Source organism: Symphodus melops (assembly GCF_947650265.1).
Source record: "Symphodus melops genome assembly, chromosome: 4".
In the NCBI taxonomy this organism is placed as follows: domain Eukaryota; kingdom Metazoa; phylum Chordata; class Actinopteri; order Labriformes; family Labridae; genus Symphodus; species Symphodus melops.
This window is the reverse complement of record NC_136694.1, coordinates 19,370,299-19,391,149: the sequence shown is the minus strand read 5'-3', so window position 1 is coordinate 19,391,149 and position 20,851 is coordinate 19,370,299. Positions and strand designations below refer to the sequence as shown.

Below are 20,851 nucleotides of genomic sequence, written 5' to 3'. Positions count from 1 at the left end.
CAGACTGTATGAAGAAGTTGAGGTCAAAAAGGAACAGACCAACCTGAGCTGAACTGAGAAGCACAAATACATTTCCAGCAATCTGCTGAAAAAGTGAACTAATACTGTGAATGTGTAATTTTTTGTGGCTGGTGTAAAATGCATATTATATGTATATTTCTATATAATCATATTTTAGACTTTAAAGTCACATTCTGCTCAAAATGTAAAAGATTAGCTTCTAACATGCCACTTGTCTTATTTGTTGAATAAAAAAAACAAGTCAACATCTTAAAAATTGCTGACACATTTAAAGAGGTATTAAAATCCGACCTGCATTAGTTAGAATAGGTCTGTCTGAATGAGTGTCTTGCTGTAACCAGAAGCACGCGGGTGAGTTCATTCAGGGATACAGGCTGTACAGTCATCGGGAAGTGAAACAGAACAGAATGTGCTGTACTAATCTGATTGAAAAACACTGGCCTGAGTTGAGGCACGAGAAGAAGAAAAAAAAGAGACGTTTCATTTGAACGGCTAAAAGGAGAATCTGATGGCAGCAGGAGGACATGTTCAAAGAAAACACACCGACTTCTACTGCTGGTGATATAAAAATGTCAAGTGGTGAGGAGAAGGTTTAGAGAAAAGCGCTCTCTCTCTCTCTTTCTCACACACACACACACACACACACACACACACACAACAACTAAAATAAAGCTAAGCAACATAATGCTCTTTGTTTGTGTTCTAGGCATCCGTGTTACGTACATGGAGGTAATCCCCTGAGTGATCCGTTTTTATCCCTGAACTTTTGCCCTCTGAAGCAAGAATTCTTTACTGCTGTGTCTACCAAGGACCCTAAATAAATAATTCCTGGCAAACTGAAACATTGACGAACAGCAAGAAATGTTTTTTAATTCAACTACACATTGTCTTCTTTGTTGTCTTTCTTATAAGCAGTTTTGAATACTGCTTTAAAATCTGCCCAAGTCTATAACAACAACAATCAAAGATGGGTTTTTTTGTCATGCATAAAGTTTGCCACTGTGACAGATTTACCTGTTAAGACAATTGCTTCAGCTAAAGTTGTAATACAATAGCACTGTTGTAGTATTAACTTTAGTACTACAACTTTAAACGAAAGTGTTTAAAAAAATGAAAGTACTCTTTATAGACTGTCGTCTGTCAGTGTCAACGTGCATTATCACAGTGTCTCTTATTGACTGTAAAAGCATTTTAAAGTTGAAGCTGTTGGAGGTGGAACTAGTTTTAAACTTTGTTGAGTAGGTTGACTTGTATGTTTTAAGTGAGGTCATCTGTTTTCATGGACATCTTAAATGCAGTGGAGTGACATTACAGCAACCATTTTGCTTGTATCTTGTAAAAGTAGAGCGGAAGAAACCATGAATAACTATTGAATAAATGTGCATACAATAGGTATATTTTACTTAGTGACAAACCACACATTCATGTATTTAAAAGCTAAAATGGTTTGCAGAGGTATGACCCCAAAAAAAAAGACACATGATGAAAAAGTATTTTCCGATGAATTTTACAGATCCACCTTTGTTGGAGTTGAGTATTGAGTCTCTGCAGTGCAAAGCTCTTATGTTCAGTGCAAAGGGAGGTTTAATATTTGGTTTGATGCTTTCACACTTTCTTTGAATTATTAGTGAGTTTAAACTATTGTCCTAAAAGAAACACTTTTCATTTTAACAGCATTGGTATTAAGAAAAAAGGTTGATCTCTATGTTTCTATGAAGAGATCTGACTAAACAAGTTCAAACATGTGTTAACAATCTCCTCCCATGATTCTTCCTAACTGTATCAGTTCATTTCAGCTGATGAATTGTTTCAAGCCTGTGCCTTTGGAATTGATTTCGTGTCTCTGTTTCTGTTCCCAGAGAGCCGTGAAGCAGTTAAATGCATTATATAATTTCATACTGTCTCTATGTGTAATGTCAAAACTACTTTTAATGCTGGGCTACTACAACTAAAAATCCTAAAAAAGTGTTTGTTGTTTCAGTTTTTTTAGCTTACATAGATTTGTAGACAGACTCCAAACATAAAATGGAGTTTTTAATCAGCATTGTTCTTTGTTTAGTGATGAGTGAAAGGTTGATTCGGGGTCAGAGAGGTTTACAAAGTCTTACACCACTTCCTCTGCTCAGTACTAAATGTGTTGGTACACAGGAAGTGTACATAGTGTTGTACCGCCCTCCTGAATGATCACAAGTGTTTGTTTGTGGTGTTCTGTCTTGTTGAGCAAAAACCTCCTCATGCTCTTTTGAGTTACTCATGGTCCCTGCTAATCACTCAGTCACAAATCACACTCTCAACATGAAACCACAAATGAATAATAACTTTTCCCCCACTGTTTAAACAATGCAGACAGTCAGACAGACAGACAGACAGACAGACAGACAGACAGACAGACAGACAGGCCCTTTATTGTCATTGTATCAGGGAACACAACAACAACACAATTTATGTTGCATACAACTTGCACAACTTGTGTTTGCCATTGAATATTAATTTGCAATTTGTTTCTTGATCTAGATTTCAATGATAGCAAGCATTGGATTTAACTCCTGTTTATTTAAAGATATGCCTACATATAATTTCTGTAACTTACTGGTTTAGATACCAGATACAAACATAGTCATGGTTTTTCTTTTGTTTTAACATAAATGTAAATATTTCTGTTTAAATGAATTACAATTCAAAGCCTTCTTAAAGCCTATATATATTCGAGATATTTTTTTCTTTCAATGTTGGGATTTTCCTTCATTTAACAGAGAAGTAAACGATAGTAGAGTATAATATGTTTCACTGCATTAGTTTATTTGACACTTGCCCCTCCGGGACGTAAGATGGCGGTATTTGCTTTCACACTTGTTTTAAGAAGATGAGCGACAACTTGTTGGCGCGTGCCTTTCTTCCTGTTTGAAACCGGTTTTAATCAAAAGTTAAGCTAGCTGTTAAAACGAGCAGCGTGAAAATTCATCTCGTATCAAACTGTAACTCCTGAAAAAAGGTGAGCAGACCCCTTTTTTTCCGGCAAAGGTATCTGCGTCATTTTAATTAGTTATTTTGTCGGTTAGTTTGCTGAAGGGCTGATATAGTGTGCTTTCCCCCCTTTTTTTAACAGTGACTACTTTATAAATGCTAACCATGCTAGCTCGCTGTTTTGGCTAACATAACGTTCATGTTTGGATTGGCTGTTTGGGCGATGTAAAGTTAGCTAGAGCAGATCCGATCAACAATTACGCGATCAACATTCATTGGTCGAGGTTTTGTTACACTCAAGTTTTCTAATCTTTATTTTAGCGATGGCTAGATAGAGTTAGCTCTGCACGACGATGCGTGGCTAGCGTTAGCTTACCATTAGCAGCGTGTGACGATGGGACACAGGATGCAGCTCTCCACTGCTTTGACTTGACTTAGCAGAGCTGACGAGTAAAAGACTTTATTACACTATATTATTATACTTCTCCAGGCGAAAAAACGAGTCACAAATGTCCCCCTCTTTATGCTAATTATGTGAAACTAAATATTGATGCAGTGATTTCGTTTGAATGACTTTTAATCCGTCTTTCTCTCCGCAGACGCATCAGACTGTGAGACAACAATAAGTTTTCTGAACCAGGTTGAAATGGGAGGTAAGCTGTGAAGATTCATTTGCTCACTCGATTCCTTTGGGTTACTTCACCTGTTAGGGATGGGATCTTAGTCTGTCTTTCTAAAGGTTGATGTTTAAACCTGACAAGGTGTGGCCTTTTTAGTCAGGAAACTGGGTTTTTCTTTTTGGTTCAAACCTCAGCCATGAACGGCCTGGATTGAAACCCAGCTGCCCCACCTACTGTTCTTATGGAGTCTATGCGTGTTCATACGAGTCCTGCATGGTCAGCAGGTCTTAAATGAAACCAGATTCAACATTTATATTATACAACTTTTGTATCCATAAACTTATAGATTAGTTAGCAACAGAGGCTTTTTGTCAAAAAAGAGTTTGTTAATTTTCACATTAGCAATATATCCAGAATAAACTCATTTTTCATACAGGAACAGAGTTAAAATCAACAAGCGTGTCTCTGTAGGTAGATCATGGACATAAAGCCGGCTACCAGCTTGTTAACTTTTTCTACAGTTTAGGAAGTCAGACTAGGATGCTTTGAGTTCCTTAATTTGAGTCCATTTGGATTGTAATAGCTTAAAAATAAGTTGTAGGTTATAGTGTTATGATGCAACATTCATCTTATTCGTCTACATTTGTGTGTACAACTCTTTATTTCAGACCCTGCTCTTCAAAGAGACTGTCCCCTGGACTGCAAGGTTTATGTTGGAAATCTCGGAAATCATGGAAACAAGACAGAGTTAGAAAGAGCTTTTGGGTACTATGGTCCTTTGAGAAGTGTGTGGGTCGCAAGGAATCCCCCTGGCTTTGCTTTTGTAGAGTTTGAAGATCCCAGAGACGCTACTGATGCTGTGAGAGAGCTGGATGGAAGGTACATATTTTGAAACATGATAAAGCAGTTTTGGCTTGTGATCAATTTTTTTTTTTTTTGTACTTATCATCTCGTGTGATGACTTTTGTTCAGGACATTGTGTGGCTCTCAAGTCCGCGTTGAGTTATCGACAGGGGAGAGGCGCTCAAGGAGCCGTGGACCTCCTCCGTCCTGGGGTAGACGCCCTCGGGATAATGTAAGACGACGAAGTCCTGCAGGGAGACGCAGGTAAGTTGTTCCTCTTTAAGAATCCACATTAATGTTTTATTCACAGTCTTATTTTCTTTCTTTTCCAGATTTACATTCCATACACCTAGTTTACATTAATTATTCTTCCAAAATATTAATTTGGCACAGTAGTTTAAATTGGACAACTTTCTGCACTTGCAGTGACTTTAGATGTTTCTATTATAAAACTTTTGACATAATTTTAAAGCAAAAGAAAAAATTGGCCAACGTTGAATTGTTAATTTATAGTATTGTATTAGTCAATAGGTAATCTGTGGATCTGGACCTGATCAGGTCTTAAACTGTTTCCTTAAGGTGTTAAGTGAAATGTTTTGATGAGACTTCATTTATTATTTCATGTGTCAAGAATGTTTTTTTTTTTTTTTAATTATTATTATTCTTTATATCTCTGCTAAGTTTAATGGCATCTTAGTCCCTACCTGACTATTTATGAACTTCAGTGAAAGTTGACAATAGTTGAAACTATATGAAGCTCTAGCAGAGTAATATTACCTACGGGGGTATCTTAAAAAGCAGTAAGCACTGAAACATCCATTCAAATTTTTGATCAATACTTACCAGAAATAATTTCTGCAGGTGTAAATTTTGTTTTCTCTCTTGAGTTCAGTTGCCATCTATTAATTAAAATGAACCCCGTTGCAGAGTCACCACCACGCTTCTCACCATCTGAGTCAGTCAACTAGTCCTCTTTCAGCATCATGTGACCGCTGTCCAGCGAGCCCCAATCAGCTTGGCTGGTGTTGTCACATGACCCAGGCCCTCCGCAAGCCGTCAGGTTCCATCAACCTTTTGGTTCCTGAGCATGCAGTTCCCAGCATCCGCCTGTTCTTCCTCCAACCTTAACCCAATCGACAACGGTCCACTTCACATTTTCAGCCAATCAGCGTCTTTATCCTCTTTATTCTCCACACAACTACTGTGTCAACGGGAACAGCCCTTGGCTTACATCCCTTCACATCCTTCCCCCCCAAAAAAGGCAGGGACAATCAACAACTACCCCTTCCAACCAGCCACCAAGCAACTTCATATCTCCAACATTTGCATCATGTGGCAAAACTTCTCTGCAATTCGACCCCTCTCACCATCAGTCTGGCGTCCTTGCGTCATTTCTATCTTGTCCAAATCCCCATAAATAGTAAGTTGCTTTTATCCTGCTCTTTCTGGTTTTTATGCTTGGTTTAGCTTTCAGGGCTGCTTGATGGTTTTCCCTCAGCAATTGTGTAATTTAGACCAACTTCAGTGCAGAGCTGCAGAAATCTAAAAACCAAAAGTTGTGTTCCACAAACTTTGCTGTCTGTTAATTTTGCAATTGCAAAAATGAACTGCATTAATGAAATTGCTCACTGAGTAATTGTGCTGCTGTATGCATTTTCACAGCTCGACATCAAGTAATCTTGAGAGAGATTCCCCCCTCACAACAAAATATCCTTTTACCTCAAGCGCAAAAGATATCGAATAATAAACCAACCGATTTAATTGTCAAATGTCAACATTTGCGTTCAGGAAAACCCTGAGAGCCAACATGTTGATTACAAAAGATTTCAATGCTATTGCACACTTGTTGAGATGTGATTTATTTTTTTATTTTTTTTCTGTAATCTGGCTTCCTGAGTTGTGCTCATTGGACAGAATGTCCTTTTCAAGAGTTGCTCTTGATGCAGTTCATTGATGCACATGATCCTTTTATTACCAGACAGTAATTATGTGTAACCACGTGAAACCCATGTCTCTTAAGGATGAAGGATACCAAAGATTTCATTGGTGATAGGAAGTGTGAAGTTCTCCCTGCTAATTTGTCTTTTATTTCTGAACCTCAACTGCATTTTAGATCACCAAGGAAGAGGTCACTGAGCCGCAGTCGCAGCAGGTGGGCTTCTAACAACGATTTTTATTTGAGCTTTTGTTAGTTATCATATTAAGAATTTGTGTTGATGTTATTTTTTGGTTCTGTTCACCAGGTCTCTTTCAAAAGACAAAAACAGATATCGCTCTGTCTCCAAAGACAAGAACCGTAAGCGTTCAAGATCTTTTTCCCGATCAGCGAGGTAAGTTAAAGAAGCAGTGATTTTTATTTTTTTATTATTGTATACACTTTAGATTTGATTGTTACCACTAAAGTAATGAAATCATTGTTTATCTTACAGCCGTTCCCGATCCAACGAAAGGAAATGACCTCAAACTGTGGGTTAGCAGTAAAATCTGGCTATGATTTGGAAAATACATTTTTCTTTTTTTTTTTTTCTTTTTTTTTTTTAGGTCATGCTGGTCTTTTTAGACTGTTTGCACCAGCTCAAGACTGTTCAAGGTTGGCCAAGATTCATATTGTGTAATTCTATCTTCTCAAAGATCATCAATGGACTGAAATATTTTTCTCCTTTTGATGGTTCTCATGGTGAGGTTTGCCCATTTTACTGAAAACATTTTTGGCCTTGGATCTTACTATATAATGCATAAAATACAATGGAAATGGCATACTGGGTAGTTTTATATTGCAATACTATTTTCTTTTAACTGTTTGATTAAAGTTTTTGTTTTAATTTTGTTTTTCTTTAACTGTTTGTTTGTTTTTTTAATTCTTGATCCTCTTAAAAGAAACTGGTCGTGGGTAACTGGGGGCTGCATCGCTAACCTAAGGAGCATACTTATACCAATGACAGAGAGCAGACAAAACTTGAGTTATTGTACATACTGGTGCTGTCCTGAAAGTTTATCGCATGTAGAAGTGTATGTTACTTTTGACACTTTTACGAAGTAATTATTCACGCTATTCATTCATCTTTGCTTGATTCTCGGAGCTATGACTATTTGTGCTGATGCAACTTGTTCAATAAATGTTTTTCCAAGGTGACAAATCTTTTTTTTTTTTTTTTTTATTCTTTTACGCTCCTAAAAAACTAAAGTGTTATATATTAATTTTGAAATCCAAATAAGTAAATATAAGTTTGGAACGTGAACGTGGAAAAGCTCAGCATTGATTCAGTTCAGGAAGTGCTACATGTCATTGCTGTGTGCTGCAGGGGCGACCGACACAGGAAGCTGTCAGTCATAGTTGTAGTTAAGGAACAACCCTTACGTGTGCTATCTAACTATCACTCGGTGCATGCTGATGACATTACAAAGGTAAGTGCATGTCATTTTAAGGATTTATGTAGAAAGCCTTAAGTAATTAATCAAGTGATTGTTTTCTTATTGTTTATCTTTTCTCTTAAGAGACCTTGAAGAAGTTAGTAGCAGTAAAAATGAAATGTCTAGACAACCACTTAGTTTTGAAAGTTAATGAAGACAAACTTTTGATACATATTTAGTTTTATATATTTTTTCATGTTTCAGTGATGGTTAGTAGATTTAACCCTCATTTGTCGATACATTGCATGACTCAATGTCTCATGCTTTAGGGAAGAAGATTAGAAGTCATGTCCGCACAAAGTGCAAAGAAAAAAAGGTTTGGTTCACGTCGAAGGGTAACAAACCAAAATAAAACGAACGAGGCTGATGGGTTTCTCGTAACAGACAGCACCTCTGTTTCACAACACAGCATACCAGAAGAAAAATCAGTAAACGCACTTGTTGATACTGACAACTCAGTATCTCAAACAGAAAATCCCCCTTCACCAGAACTCACGAGTAACAGAAGAAAACTTGGGTCTAGTCGAAGAAATAAAGGAGGAAGATATGTCGAGGACTCGACAGAAACGCACCACAAACTTAGAGAGGAAGTTGAGGAAAAGACTAGGGTTAGTGAAAGTCCTGGAACATCAGAAATGTCATTGGCATTTCAACCTGAAGAAGAGGAAAACTTAAGTAAAGGTTATGAACATGATGTATCTGGGATACAAGAAAGCCTTTCATATTTGTCTGAAGAACTTCCCAGTGTGTATTCTGTCAAAGAAGAAAAAATCAAGTACACAGAGGAGAGCACAGAAGTGTTAAAGCAGGATGGAACTTTTCAGAGTGACGGTTTGTTGAGTGAGTCAAATGTAGAATCTGAAGCTACACTGTTTGCCCCACCAGTGGAAATGGCAGAAGAAAACAGCTCTAAAGAACATACTGAAATGATGTTCAATGTTCAGCAGGAAACATTTTCATCAACAACTGAGGAGCTGTCTACAAAAGAGGAAGAAAATGAGATTTTCAACTTATCAGACGAAAATGCTCAGAATTCAGATGATGTAAGCAATTTCTTTGAAGAGGTGATGAAGACAACCCAAATGTATGGAATTGACAACAACAATGAACGTTTGATGCATGAATCAACTGAAATGTTTTCTGACAACTTGTTAGACCAAGTGGAGTTAACTTTAAAAAGAAGTGATGCTGATTCTACCAAGCAGGAAGATTTAAGTCTTGATAAAAATGATGAGCAGAACAAAAACAAAAACACCTTTGAGGCTTTAGACAACAAGACTGAGGGTTACTATGTTTATGATGCAGAGAAACCACCGACCAGTGTCACAGATAGACCTGAAACTGAAGTAGGTCAATTAAATGACAAAGAAGGCAGCCTTGATTATCATATAAAGCCCAGTGATCAACAGACTTTTAATAAGAATTTTGTGACCAAAGATGAGCACAATGACACAGACCTTAGCCCCACGGGAAGCCCAAGTCAAGTTGGATCAAGTCATGAAAATAAACTCGGACGGCAAGTTGAAGATTCTGATGGTGAATCATGCTGCAAACCAACACAGGAAGTAGAAAAGAATACATTTGTTCACAAAGAGTTAGAGACTAAAGTGTTATTACCTATTGAGATTGCTACGCAGGAAAAATCAGCAGATGAAAGCAGCCCTATAGAGCATTCAGAAGATGAATGGAGTGTCAAGAAAGCAACATGTCCATCACCAAAAGAAGAGTTGTCCACAAACCCTGATGTCACAAAGGCAATGCATCCCAAGGAAGAAAACAAAAGTGATGCTTTTGACGGCAAAAATGAATACTATAAAGAGGGACCTCAGATTGGTGAAAAAGAAAAGGTGGACACTGCACTTGGTCAACTATACGAGATGGAAGGAAGAGTAGAAGATGATATGAAACTGATGTCTGAGCAAACAGGCCATTTCGAAAAGGATGGACTCTTTATTGAACTGGAAGAGAGCAAATCTATTCTAACCCTGCAATCAAATATGCAGGTTTCTTTAAGCTCACAGCCTCTTCATAACAGCCCCACAGCTGCTGAAACATATCACAGATCTACAGAGGAAGACATGGAAATGACAATGGATTATGAGTCCCTTGAAACTACAATAGTAGAGACAGATGTGGAGGGCAACCTAATAGAAACCACCCTGACAGAGATAGACATGTTTGATGAAGCTCAAACTGAAGTACTAAGTTGTCAGGTTAAATATGTTGCGGATGGCAGCACACTGATTGATGAAAGTGGGCCGACTAGTTTAAATCTGCATTTAAGCTCAACAGATCAAAAGCTGGCCGTGGAGTCATTGAAGATGCCAGACAAAGAACTCCACTCTTTATATTGCTTAGCTGAAGAGGAGAAAGCAGACAAGGAAACTGAACAGTTCAGGCCATATGTAAATTTACAGGAAAGCTATTTGGTGAATGAGTCATTCTTAAAGTCAGAGGAAAAAGATTTGTCTTTTGTGCGAGAGACAACCACAGACAACCACAGCCCCCCAGGGGATACAGAACCTCAATGCAGTATTAAGCGTGAAGAATTTTCATCACAGAAAATAGATGTGGCACAAACACAAATGCAAGAAATCAATTACTCATCTGAAAGAGTGACTGATGATGACACAGACAATTCTGCAATACTCTCTGGAAAACCAATGGACCAAGTGAGTGATACATACCAACTGGAGTTGACCGTGGAAAGTACTGAGTTTGCAAACATGCAAAACTATCCAGATGCTGATGACAATGTGCTTCATCGTGCGGAAGAAGGAATCCTCCCGGATGTCCAGGATATGATTGCTCCCTTGGATAACCCACCTCAGGACTATTCAAACAGTAGCAAAGAGCAAACACAAACAGACTACAGCCTCAACACGAAACGGAAAAAAATGGGATCTAGTCGAAGATATAAAGACAGACAGCAGCATAAAGACACTGTTGCTGAATCCAACCATGAACACAAGGAAGAAGTTAATGAAGAACAGAAAGCCTCACAAATAGTGTTAGTAACAGAGAGAGCGAGTCAGGAAGAACTACTTCAAGGAAGTTATTATGATAATGCCATCTCTGAAACACACGATGACCCTATGTTTTCTGGGATTCTGAATTTTGGGGCTCAAAGCTCTACTATATCAATATATCCAGAGACCAACCTTGAAAGTTTATTTCTTGGAAGTGAAAGTCTCCAAGCAGATCACAGTGAAAGAGAGAGACACTTTCTAGTGGAGGAGTCTAAAAAATCAATGCTCGTGAATCTGGAAGGAATGGACAAATCTGTCTTTCTCCGCAATGAAGAGGTCAAAGGTACCCATCATTCAAATGATGATTTAAAAGAAGTACATGAAGATAATGTTCAGCCAACACAAATGCAAGACATTCAAGAGATTGAAAGTGTGTTACATGATTCCAACAAAAATGTAGGAATGATTTCTGAAAACCTGACAAAAGAATCTGAATCAGAGTTGACTGTCAAAAGTACTGACAATTCTCAAAACAAGCAGGAAGACTTGCATCCTTACGTCAAGCTAGAAGATGGTGGAGTAGTGGAGGCTTTGGATCAAGCAAAAAAGGATGATAATGTAAATGATTCCAAGAAACCAGAAGAGATCACTAATAAATTCAGAGAGGACGTTTCACCTGTTCAGGCTGACAAGGCTGAAGGCCATGTAGAGGATGAGTTTGAACTGGGCTTTGAGCAAACCGGTTATCACGAGAAAGAAGACCTCTTTTTTGGAGATGAGGATAGTGAGTCCTCTTTACAAACCCTAACTGCAGAAATGCAGGCCCCTAATTCCCAAGAGCAGCAAATTGACTGGAAAGTAGACAAAGACTCTTCTGCTGAATCATACAACAGACATACAGAGGAAGTTGTTCAAGAGACAGGGGAGAAGAAACAAGTTGAAACAATAAGAATACCATTAACAGTAGAGATAGCAAAGGAGGAAAATATGGATACCGTGCTGGAAGAAATGCAGCCCAATGACACTGTTCAAACAAAGGAAGTTTGTGATCAAGTCAAAAATAATGATCATGTTTGCACAATTCTTGATGAGCATAATAGTTTAAGTTTACATTCAAGTTTAACAGTTGATAATCAGCCAGCTAGCCAGTCAAATGTCATGGAAATGCCAGGAGAAAAACTTACACAAGTGTGTTCTGTATCAGAAAAAGAAAATGGAGACAAGAATGTGGAAAATGATTTCTACAGGCAGGATGGAAAATTACAGGTCAACTATGAGATGAGTCAGTCAGCTTTCACACAAGAGATACCTACAGAAAAAGACCTTCCTGGACAAAATCCTGATGATAGAAGTGTTGAGCAAGATGTGTCAACAGAGTTGTCTGCAAATGAGGAAGAAAAAGAACATGTAACCATGTCTCAAGCCAATGTACGTCCCCATTCAGGAGACACTGTTTATGAAATACATGAAGAGGAGATTAAACCAACTCAGACACAAGAAGTACAACATATTTACTACACCGTTGAGGAGAGTGATTCTTCATTTCATGCACCGCAATCTGAAACCAATATCCCTTCAGATTCTGAACTTCAGCAAATCAACCCAACAATTGAGAAGACTGTAACTGAAACTTTTCATGAACCCAAAGAGGAGTTTGTAGAAAAAAGAAGCAGTGATGAAGATCTCTACATAAAAGCAACTAGCATCTCATCAGAAGGCTACGCAGACATAAAACTCGAACCCATCATCGAAGTAGGTAATGACAAAGACAACACATTCACAGTTTTGTCACAAAATCTTAAGGACAACAGAGCTATTGTGAAAACAGCCGTTACAACAAGCTTGTGCAGACATGATTTTGAGGAAGAAAAGAAGGTAATTGGTGACCCTAAAAATGTAAGTCAGCGCACAGAATTTAACGAAACTGACTTAACACTATCACCAAAAGAATCAGGTTTGAAAGATGGTTTAGACAGAGAAAATACTCCTTGTCATGATGACATTGTCTTTACAGGGTCCTCCGATCCTCTTGAGCAAGAAGATGACTATCACATCCAAAAGGAGGAAGCTTTATCTTATGACAAAGAAGAAAAAAATGACATGCAAAAGACAAATGATGCAGTAGAAACAGTGGGACGTGTCACTATAGACGACTATAACACAGAAGCAAGTACTGCGGATGGACCCGTTTCTGAAAAGGATGAAGTTGACAGAAATGTGGAAGATCTCATAATGACAGACCAACAAGCCCAGGATAATATGGCTTCACAGGATATCACAGAATCTGAATTCTTTGCTGAACGCAAAACTGACTCTTTGGTTCCATTGGACACTGGCCTTGTGGCAAACTCTAAAGCTGTGGATGTGGCTGAGGAAATTCAAAGTGGTCATTTGCGATCCGAAAAAAGAAAGAGAAAGTTTGGCTCTAATCGCCGGACTCTACTCAAAGTTAATCCAAAGGATGGACAGGAAAACAAAGATGAGACAAAAAGGGTGGAATTTAACACTGAAGCTGTAGTGATAGATTTTGAAGAAAAAGAAGTAATGGAGGAATTTCCAGCGCTTGTCACTGCAGAGGTTTCAATGAATGAAGAAGCAAAACCATCACTGAATTTGGTGAGCATACCAAAAAACGAAACTAATGAAACAGGCATTCTTGACTTTGGACAAATGCTGCCAAGCAGTTCCTCTGTCCCCAAAAGTTTAGAGAGCAGTATAATACCAGACAACAATATGGAGATGCCTTTAAATCCTGAATATAAAGGTACAACAGGAGGGAGCTTTGTGTCTTTAGATGAGACCACACAAGGATTACAAAATGATGAGGGAAGGCCAGAAAGTGCCGATGCTTTACAACACCAAGTTTTGAAGTCAACAGAAAAGCAGGTTGTGGCCGTGGAAGATTTGGAAATAATAAAAGCTGTAGTCACTGAAGGTGACGAAGAGCAAAACAATGTCAAGCCCAGTATACAGGACTCAAGCAGTGTGGAAGAAGGAGCTCAGAAAACACATCTTGAGATGAAGAATGCAAGCCCAAATTTAAATTCTGCACAACCGAGAAGAAAGATGGGATCCACCAGGAAGAATCTCAGATCAAAAACCAAAGAAGAAGAGTTACCTCAAAAGCAAGAGTTAGACGATAATGCAATAGAGACCACAATTAATGCTGAAGATGTAAAGACCAATTTTGTTTCAGGCATCAAAGAAGAAGAGCTGAAACTCCCAGTAGAACAAGAGGAAAATGTCTCTGTACAAAAGAAAGATAGAGTACTGGAAACAGTTGAGTACAGCCACACTGGGGAGTCTCACCTCACACCTACGACTTACCAAACATCTGAGGAAAACCCTGTTTACAGTAACGAATCAGACCATCAACAAACTGCAAGTTATCATCCTGCAATGCCTTCCACCACTTCCAAAGAAGATGCAATGTCAGAATCAGCAGCTGGTGGGAGAAAAAGAAAAATGGGATCAAACCGAAAGTCTCGTGGACAAAACAACAATAGAGAGGCAACTGCAGGAGAAGACCATATAATCAATTCAGAAAATGGGAGTGATGGTGGAAGTGTCACACATGAAAGTACTGCTATGACGGCTGAGGAAGAATCGTTGGGCCTGCCTGAAGCATCTGGGGTAAGCATCAACATTTTTGGGCTGTAATGTTTCTTCTATAATCAGCAATGATCTAGAACAAATCATAGATGTCGGTTATTTCCCATTGCACTTAAAGAAGTACACAGTTGTTAGCTCTGCAGTTCAGTAATTAGTTATAAACAGTTGTTGGGGGACATTCTAAACATTGCTCCCACAGCTTTACTGACAATTACTGACATGTTTTTAAAAACTTTGGATTCTATGTTTTTTTATACAGGAAGGAAATTCTATGTTGTAATATACCTTCTATTTACATGAAACCTCTTAGCAAAGTGTTTGTTGCAAAAATTAGCAAGATGGCACAAGGAACTGAAAAGAGGAACATGCTGCCCACACTACAAGTTTCACATGCTAAAAACGAGAACAAAAACAACTATCTGACTTTTTGATCTTAATAGTGGGTTGCTTTTTTCGTCAGTAATTCACTGACACCAGCTAAAGGACAGCTGTCTGCAGAAGTCTGCAGATGTAGTGTAAGTTAGCTAACTCTGGTGCAATGCATCAAATGGTTACATTTATGTTTTAATTGCACATGGTCCCTTACAAATAAAGTTACATTTAAAATGGGGCTAAAGCTACAAGAAGTTTTGCTTAGCTGTAGCATACTAAGTAATATGATGTCAGTCATGGATGACTTTTAGGCTCTCCTTCCTGAGCAGTTATCCTCTTAGTCCTCGATAAAATGACTTTATATGGTTGTAACATTAGAAACACCAAGAGCAGGTAGTAGGCTACCTGTCACACCACACTGTGTGCAAGAGGATTGCAAGTAGAAACCTTTTAAATGCACATATTTGATCTTCAAATAATTCTGTCATAAAAAAATGCTTTTACTGATTTCATTTTTACAACACAGAAAGCTATATGAAATAGAGAAAATGATCACTTCATAGCAGAGTGTTTTATGGTCTGTGCAGATTGAAAAAAACAACGAGAAGGCATCACCAAATATCAGAACATCAAAAGCAGGAGAAGACACAAAACCAGAGAGGTGAGTATGAAGCCAATGACGTACAGAGGTATTAACACTTTGTTCTCCAAGGCTGGTCCAGCTACATCGTTAGCTTTGCACAATGAAATGTAGGTCTATCTGGTCGGGTTACTGACTCGGGCAAGTCTTAGGTCTATCTAATTGTCATGCAAACAGTACCGGTACATAGAAGAACTGTCTGTGCAGCAATGAAAACTCCAGTTAAACAGTTTTGTTTTGTTTTGTCAGGTTGTGAATACTTTAATGGTTTATTTGTTCAGTTTCCTAACAGGCTGATCTTAAGGTTTGACTTCATTGATTTGACATCAACTTTGAATCAGAACAATGTTTCCTTAGTTGATTTGTACAAGGGTCAAGAATGCTTGAAAACACATCTTTAGTTTGAGATTAAATTGTGTACAGTTTTGCACATTAATCTCTGAATAAAAAGCTATTTTTTCAAAGGAATTCCAGTGACCAACAGTGCAGCTGTTTTGTTTGATCTCTGTCTGATGATTGTCTGTTCCACAGTGAGAAGAAACCTGAACAGCAGACTCCAGTTCAACATCCCCCTGCTGATATCCGCTTTGGTCAGGAGGGTAGAAAAACCTTCTCCCTGGGTACACTTCACACTAATATTTCTTCAAACTAGTCACAGCAAAATGTGGCTGATTGCAGAGAGATAATTAGGGGGCGGATACAAATTAGAAAACATAACAAGGAATTGATTTTGTGTTTTCATTACAGCAGGTGATAGTTCAGTTAAAGGATCAAAGTCTTACAACGTGGTGATGGTGGGAGACAGTTGTGTGGGCAAAACCTCATACATGAAAAGAGCTCAAAGTGGGAAGTTTTCTTTAGATATACCTGCCTCCGTTGGTAAGCTCCGGATCTTTATCTACTCATCTTCTTATAAAAGTGTGTGTTGATATTTAGAATAATGTAATAAATACATGTTGTAGGACTTGATTCCTGCCTGTGGACTGTAATGGTTGATGGACAACCTGTGGTGCTGCAGTTGTGGGATACAGCAGGTCAAGAAAGGTAGGTGTCTCTTTACAGACTTTAGATACTTGTAACATTTATTTCTAGTAATCATATGCACACAATAGATAAGACACTGAATCCTAGATAAGTTAAATGTCTAATAAGTTAAAAAGTGATTGTATCATGTTGATGCCATATAAGGGCCTTTAAATTCCAGTTGAGTTTACCCTCAAGTATATCTTCTTGTTCTTCCTCATGTGGATTGAACTAGATAAATAACTGAGGGAGGACGCTGGGACAAACAACAGAATCCATGAGATACCAATGATAAATGAAATAAAAACTTGATTCATCAACATTCCATGCAGATTAAAGAAAAGTCAAGTGGGGGAGAATTACATCAGAAAAAATAAACTTTCTAACCTTGAAAAGATGTAATGGGCCAGAGCCAAACTTACTCAACATTTACCAACAAGTCTGGTAATCCTTCAAATGTCACTGTCAGTAAATCTGTGAGTGTGAAAATGAGCTCAAGAAGAAGAAGACATCCCATTTAAAGTGTGACATCATTTTTCAAAGTAAAATAAATTGTGCAGGCGTCATAGGGAGGGACATCATTTTTTCTGCTATATCTGATGGGAGAAGCACTGTGTACTTTTCCTTTCACATGTCAATGAGAGGGAGGTATCATTTTGTAGTTTACAGGATGTTATTTGTGGGTTTTTTTATGTCATGAATGTGTTGCCACATGAGCAGTGTGCCACATCTTTTCTCAGAAGTGACAGTGGGTTTTTTGGGGGGGGGTTTTCAAACATGTCCCCGTCTCCTTTGGTTTTTCTTGTCACAAAAATCTGATGGCAGCATCCCGGCTCCTCAGCCCTGTGCACACCTCTGCAGTCAGCCAAGACTTCTGACGGAAACAAATGACAACGATTACATAAGTGAAATCCTCTGTGCTCATGCTATTGTTGTTAGTCATGCATTATGTAAATGTAAGTTTCCACGGGATGCAGCCTCCGTGAAAAGGCTCAGAAAAATGTACTGAATACCCACTCAAAGGGTTGCAAAGTTTCCTTCAGACCTGTTTCTGAACTGGTCTGTTTCTTTTCAAAGATGTTTTGTCCTGTCAACGTTTCATTTTCGCAGAGTTGGAGGTTGTAGATGAGTAGTGTGCAGGTGTGAACATTTTCTCTTCATGTTTTGCATGTTGTTTGAATGTACATCTGACAAAGAGAGTGGTTGTGCTGTTCAGTGTTCACTGTAGAAGAGACTCTGAATGTGCAATCTGAAACCTCTGAACCTGATTAAAGGGACTACAGATAAAACTTGTATATTAGAATATAAAGAACTGTGCGTGGTGTAACTTTCCCTTTAGTGTCCAGGCGCAGATATTGGTCTTGACGACCACTTTGTTCTGTTTGTACTAGTTTCTTGAAGAAAGCTTCAGAGAACTCTGCAAACTCAACCAACCAGTTTAATTGGACACTTAGCAGCACATATTCAACCTTCGGGGCAGTTCTGTCACCTTCCATGGTTTCTCACCGAGTGCAACACAAACTTTTCACGTCCTCTCCTGAATGACTGCCAGAAAGGTCTCTCCTGTCTCTGACAACATTCTTCTGGTTTTTGTCCTGTACAGGTTTCACAGCATCACAAGGCAGATTTTTCACAAAGCCCATGCCTTTCTTTTGATGTACGACATCACTTCCTCTTCCAGTTTTTCTGCAGTCAGCTACTGGGCGAGCTGTATCCAGGTACAGTGAAAATAAACTACAGCTACTGTGGGGTTTTTTTTTTTTAAATCACATAGCCTTGTCTTTAATGACTGATGATTACAGATTAGAAAAGGATGCAGCAATGTGTGATTATTTCTCATTTCTAATGATTGTGGTATGGCAGTTTTTTCTTTAAAACAGCTTGCATAAACATCTGTTCTAGGTGAACTTATAACAAGTGGATAGCCTTAACGCAGACCTTTGCATCCTTGTTTTGTAGGACGGCGCTCCAGAAAATGTGACCGTTTTACTTCTTGGCAATAAGAGTGATCATGCAGAACGTCTGATTAAAACTCAGGAGGGGGAAATTCTTGCCAAGGTGTGTGTGTGTGTAGCTTTAGCCTGTTTTACAAGGCAAAACGAAGTCATTTCAGATGATTGAAAACCAACACTAACGGCAGCCGTTATATTTCCACAGGAGTACAACTTTGAATTCATGGAGTGCAGCGCTGCCACGGGAGAAAATGTGATCGAGTCTTTGGAAACTATGGCCAGGTAGCATCACACACTGTCATTGTATTTATTACGTGCCATTTATCATGCCCACATCATCTATGTGTAGCATGTCCTTTGAAGTTTTTGTTGCAATGTTTCTTGCAATGCACAAAACTCACACCGCTGATTTTGCTGTTTTCATTCGTACCAGGATGTTGAGTCAAAAAGTTGACACAAGAGAGGAAGCCACAGTGCTGTTTAAAGAGCCACAGAAGAAGAAATCATCAGGATGTTGCTAAACAGATGAAGTGTATACAAAGAAACACAAATGTTCCTTTAATCTGTTCATACATTATTATACTGTTTTCAGTCACACAAGTGTTTATGCGGAACTTCCTTTTCACAGTGACCTACAGCTTTAAAGGTGCTGTGGGTTATAAGAAAAGCTCAGGAATTCTTTGATGTAAACTTAGTGGGAGTAATGGATGTTTGTTTTTTATGAAGGAGATATTTGATGAAACCTGCGCTGAGCAGGTAAAGTATAAACTATGCAAATGTATGTCATGCTTGAAACATGGACGATTTAAACCTATGGATATGTCTGCTAACAAAGCTGCAGTACAGTAAGCTCGTTATTTCGCTGACCAACTAGGACAAAAAAAGTTCCCTATTCAGATATAAAAAACTACTGAGGCCACTATAAATAATATGAAATGCCTAAATCTAATGATACTGCAGGCTGGTCAATGAACAGATACAGTTTAAGTCATAGCAATTACTTTAAAATGATGTTTTCTGTGTGTGATGTGCACACACACAGTTTGTTTGTTTTATAGTTTGTCTGCTGCACTGTGCTTATATCTTAATTGATATTTCTTCTGAACTTTTCTCTTCTCCTCAAAAGGAACATAATAAACTTGGTTTATTGGCACGCTCTGCTCAAAAAAGTTTCTCAATTCTTTCGGACACCCCTTTGCCACATCTTAGTTTTTACATGTTTGCTTAATGTAAATCTTTGTGGCTGTTTGTTAGACATTTTTGTACTTTCAATTAGTTGAGAATGATGCTCCTCGTCTGTTTTAAGTAAATGTTTTTGGTACTTGCCCTGTTCTTATTTGTCAAGCAGCTGTCAAGTTGAACACATAAGTGAGAGGCTTTTCAGTTTTTTTTTTTGGCAAAGCTGTTCTGTTCTGTTTTTTCCTTAGAACACGTGTTACTATTTACTCAGCGTCATGCCTCTTGCTTATTAAATCTGCAGAACAATGCCTGTTAATTTGTATCCTTGTGGATGTTGTGTTGTTTTCACGCTGACAAAGACAACAGTGTTCCCACTGGAACAACAAGTCCTTAACTGGTATGAAGAGTATGACGGCGGCGCCACTGCAGTAACCCCATAACATCCCAAAGGAGTTTGTTTGTGGGAAACAGAAATGCTGAGACAGCATTTCCCAACGTCAGAGGACATCGATGAGAACACCAAATGTGATATTAGAGATCGGCTCTTAACCAACTGGATTAACTCACCAGAACAACGATAAATCCATTTCAATAATAATTCAGTGTCCGCCTGATTCATGTAAGCTGACACATCAAACATTAAGAAGAAAACAGTAACGCTTTATTGACAGGTTGGTAATTTTAAAATGCATCACAAAAAAAGTGAAATGTGTATCATTAAGTGAAAAACATAATATTTAATTCATAACTTCCGGGTGACTGATTTCTTTTTGAGGAACTGTAACTTCAGACATTAGACACAACAGGAGAAAACACAGTTATAGCACACATGTATTGAGTAAAACATTCTCACCAATTAGACACTACAGGGTTCTTCTGTATTTCTCTAAAGTCACCAATCTGTAAAATAAATTAATAAAAAGCCCTCGTGTATTGGGTTTCTGATGCTCTGTCAGCAACTGGATGCAACATTTGTTGTTGAGTGACATTACACAAAACACTCTTGTTTTTTACTTATACATAGAAATGTAGGATCTCGATAGTCTCGACTACTATTGTAGTCCGAGCTGTTACTGACCAGTTACTTGTCAGCAGGGCAAGGTGTATATAAGGTGATCTTTATAAACACAAGCAGTAGACAATCCATTATAGAATAAACATTTCAACTTGAGCCATAAATCTGCTTGACGCTGTAAAATGAAATCCAATCAGCATTTAGGTTCCTTGACTACCTGAAATACATCA

At 38.3% G+C, this 20,851-nt stretch overlaps 2 protein-coding genes across 3 annotated transcripts; both read left to right on the top strand.

Moving 5' to 3' along the window:
• Window positions 1-2,867: 2,867 nt before the first annotated feature.
• On the top strand, window positions 2,868-7,585 carry srsf3a (serine and arginine rich splicing factor 3a). Its single transcript, XM_079340670.1, has 7 exons — window positions 2,868-3,013; window positions 3,585-3,638; window positions 4,274-4,484; window positions 4,578-4,712; window positions 6,562-6,600; window positions 6,692-6,778; window positions 6,878-7,585. The coding sequence occupies exons 2-7, from the start codon at window positions 3,632-3,634 to the stop codon at window positions 6,903-6,905; spliced, it is 507 nt and encodes a 168-aa protein (XP_079196796.1). The 5' UTR covers window positions 2,868-3,013; window positions 3,585-3,631; the 3' UTR covers window positions 6,906-7,585.
• Window positions 7,586-7,662: 77 nt separating this feature from the next.
• Window positions 7,663-18,995, top strand: rab44 (RAB44, member RAS oncogene family). Of its 2 annotated transcripts, XM_079340669.1 has the most exons (11): window positions 7,663-7,853; window positions 8,129-12,584; window positions 12,843-14,461; window positions 15,400-15,473; window positions 15,984-16,072; window positions 16,200-16,331; window positions 16,415-16,496; window positions 18,079-18,193; window positions 18,435-18,533; window positions 18,633-18,709; window positions 18,861-18,995. In XM_079340669.1, the coding sequence occupies exons 2-11, from the start codon at window positions 8,147-8,149 to the stop codon at window positions 18,946-18,948; spliced, it is 6,813 nt and encodes a 2,270-aa protein (XP_079196795.1). In that variant the 5' UTR covers window positions 7,663-7,853; window positions 8,129-8,146; the 3' UTR covers window positions 18,949-18,995. The 2 variants fall into 2 exon arrangements, with proteins under 2 accessions (XP_079196795.1, XP_079196794.1); XM_079340668.1 differs by having other exon boundaries at window positions 8,129-14,461.
• Window positions 18,996-20,851: the final 1,856 nt, after the last annotated feature.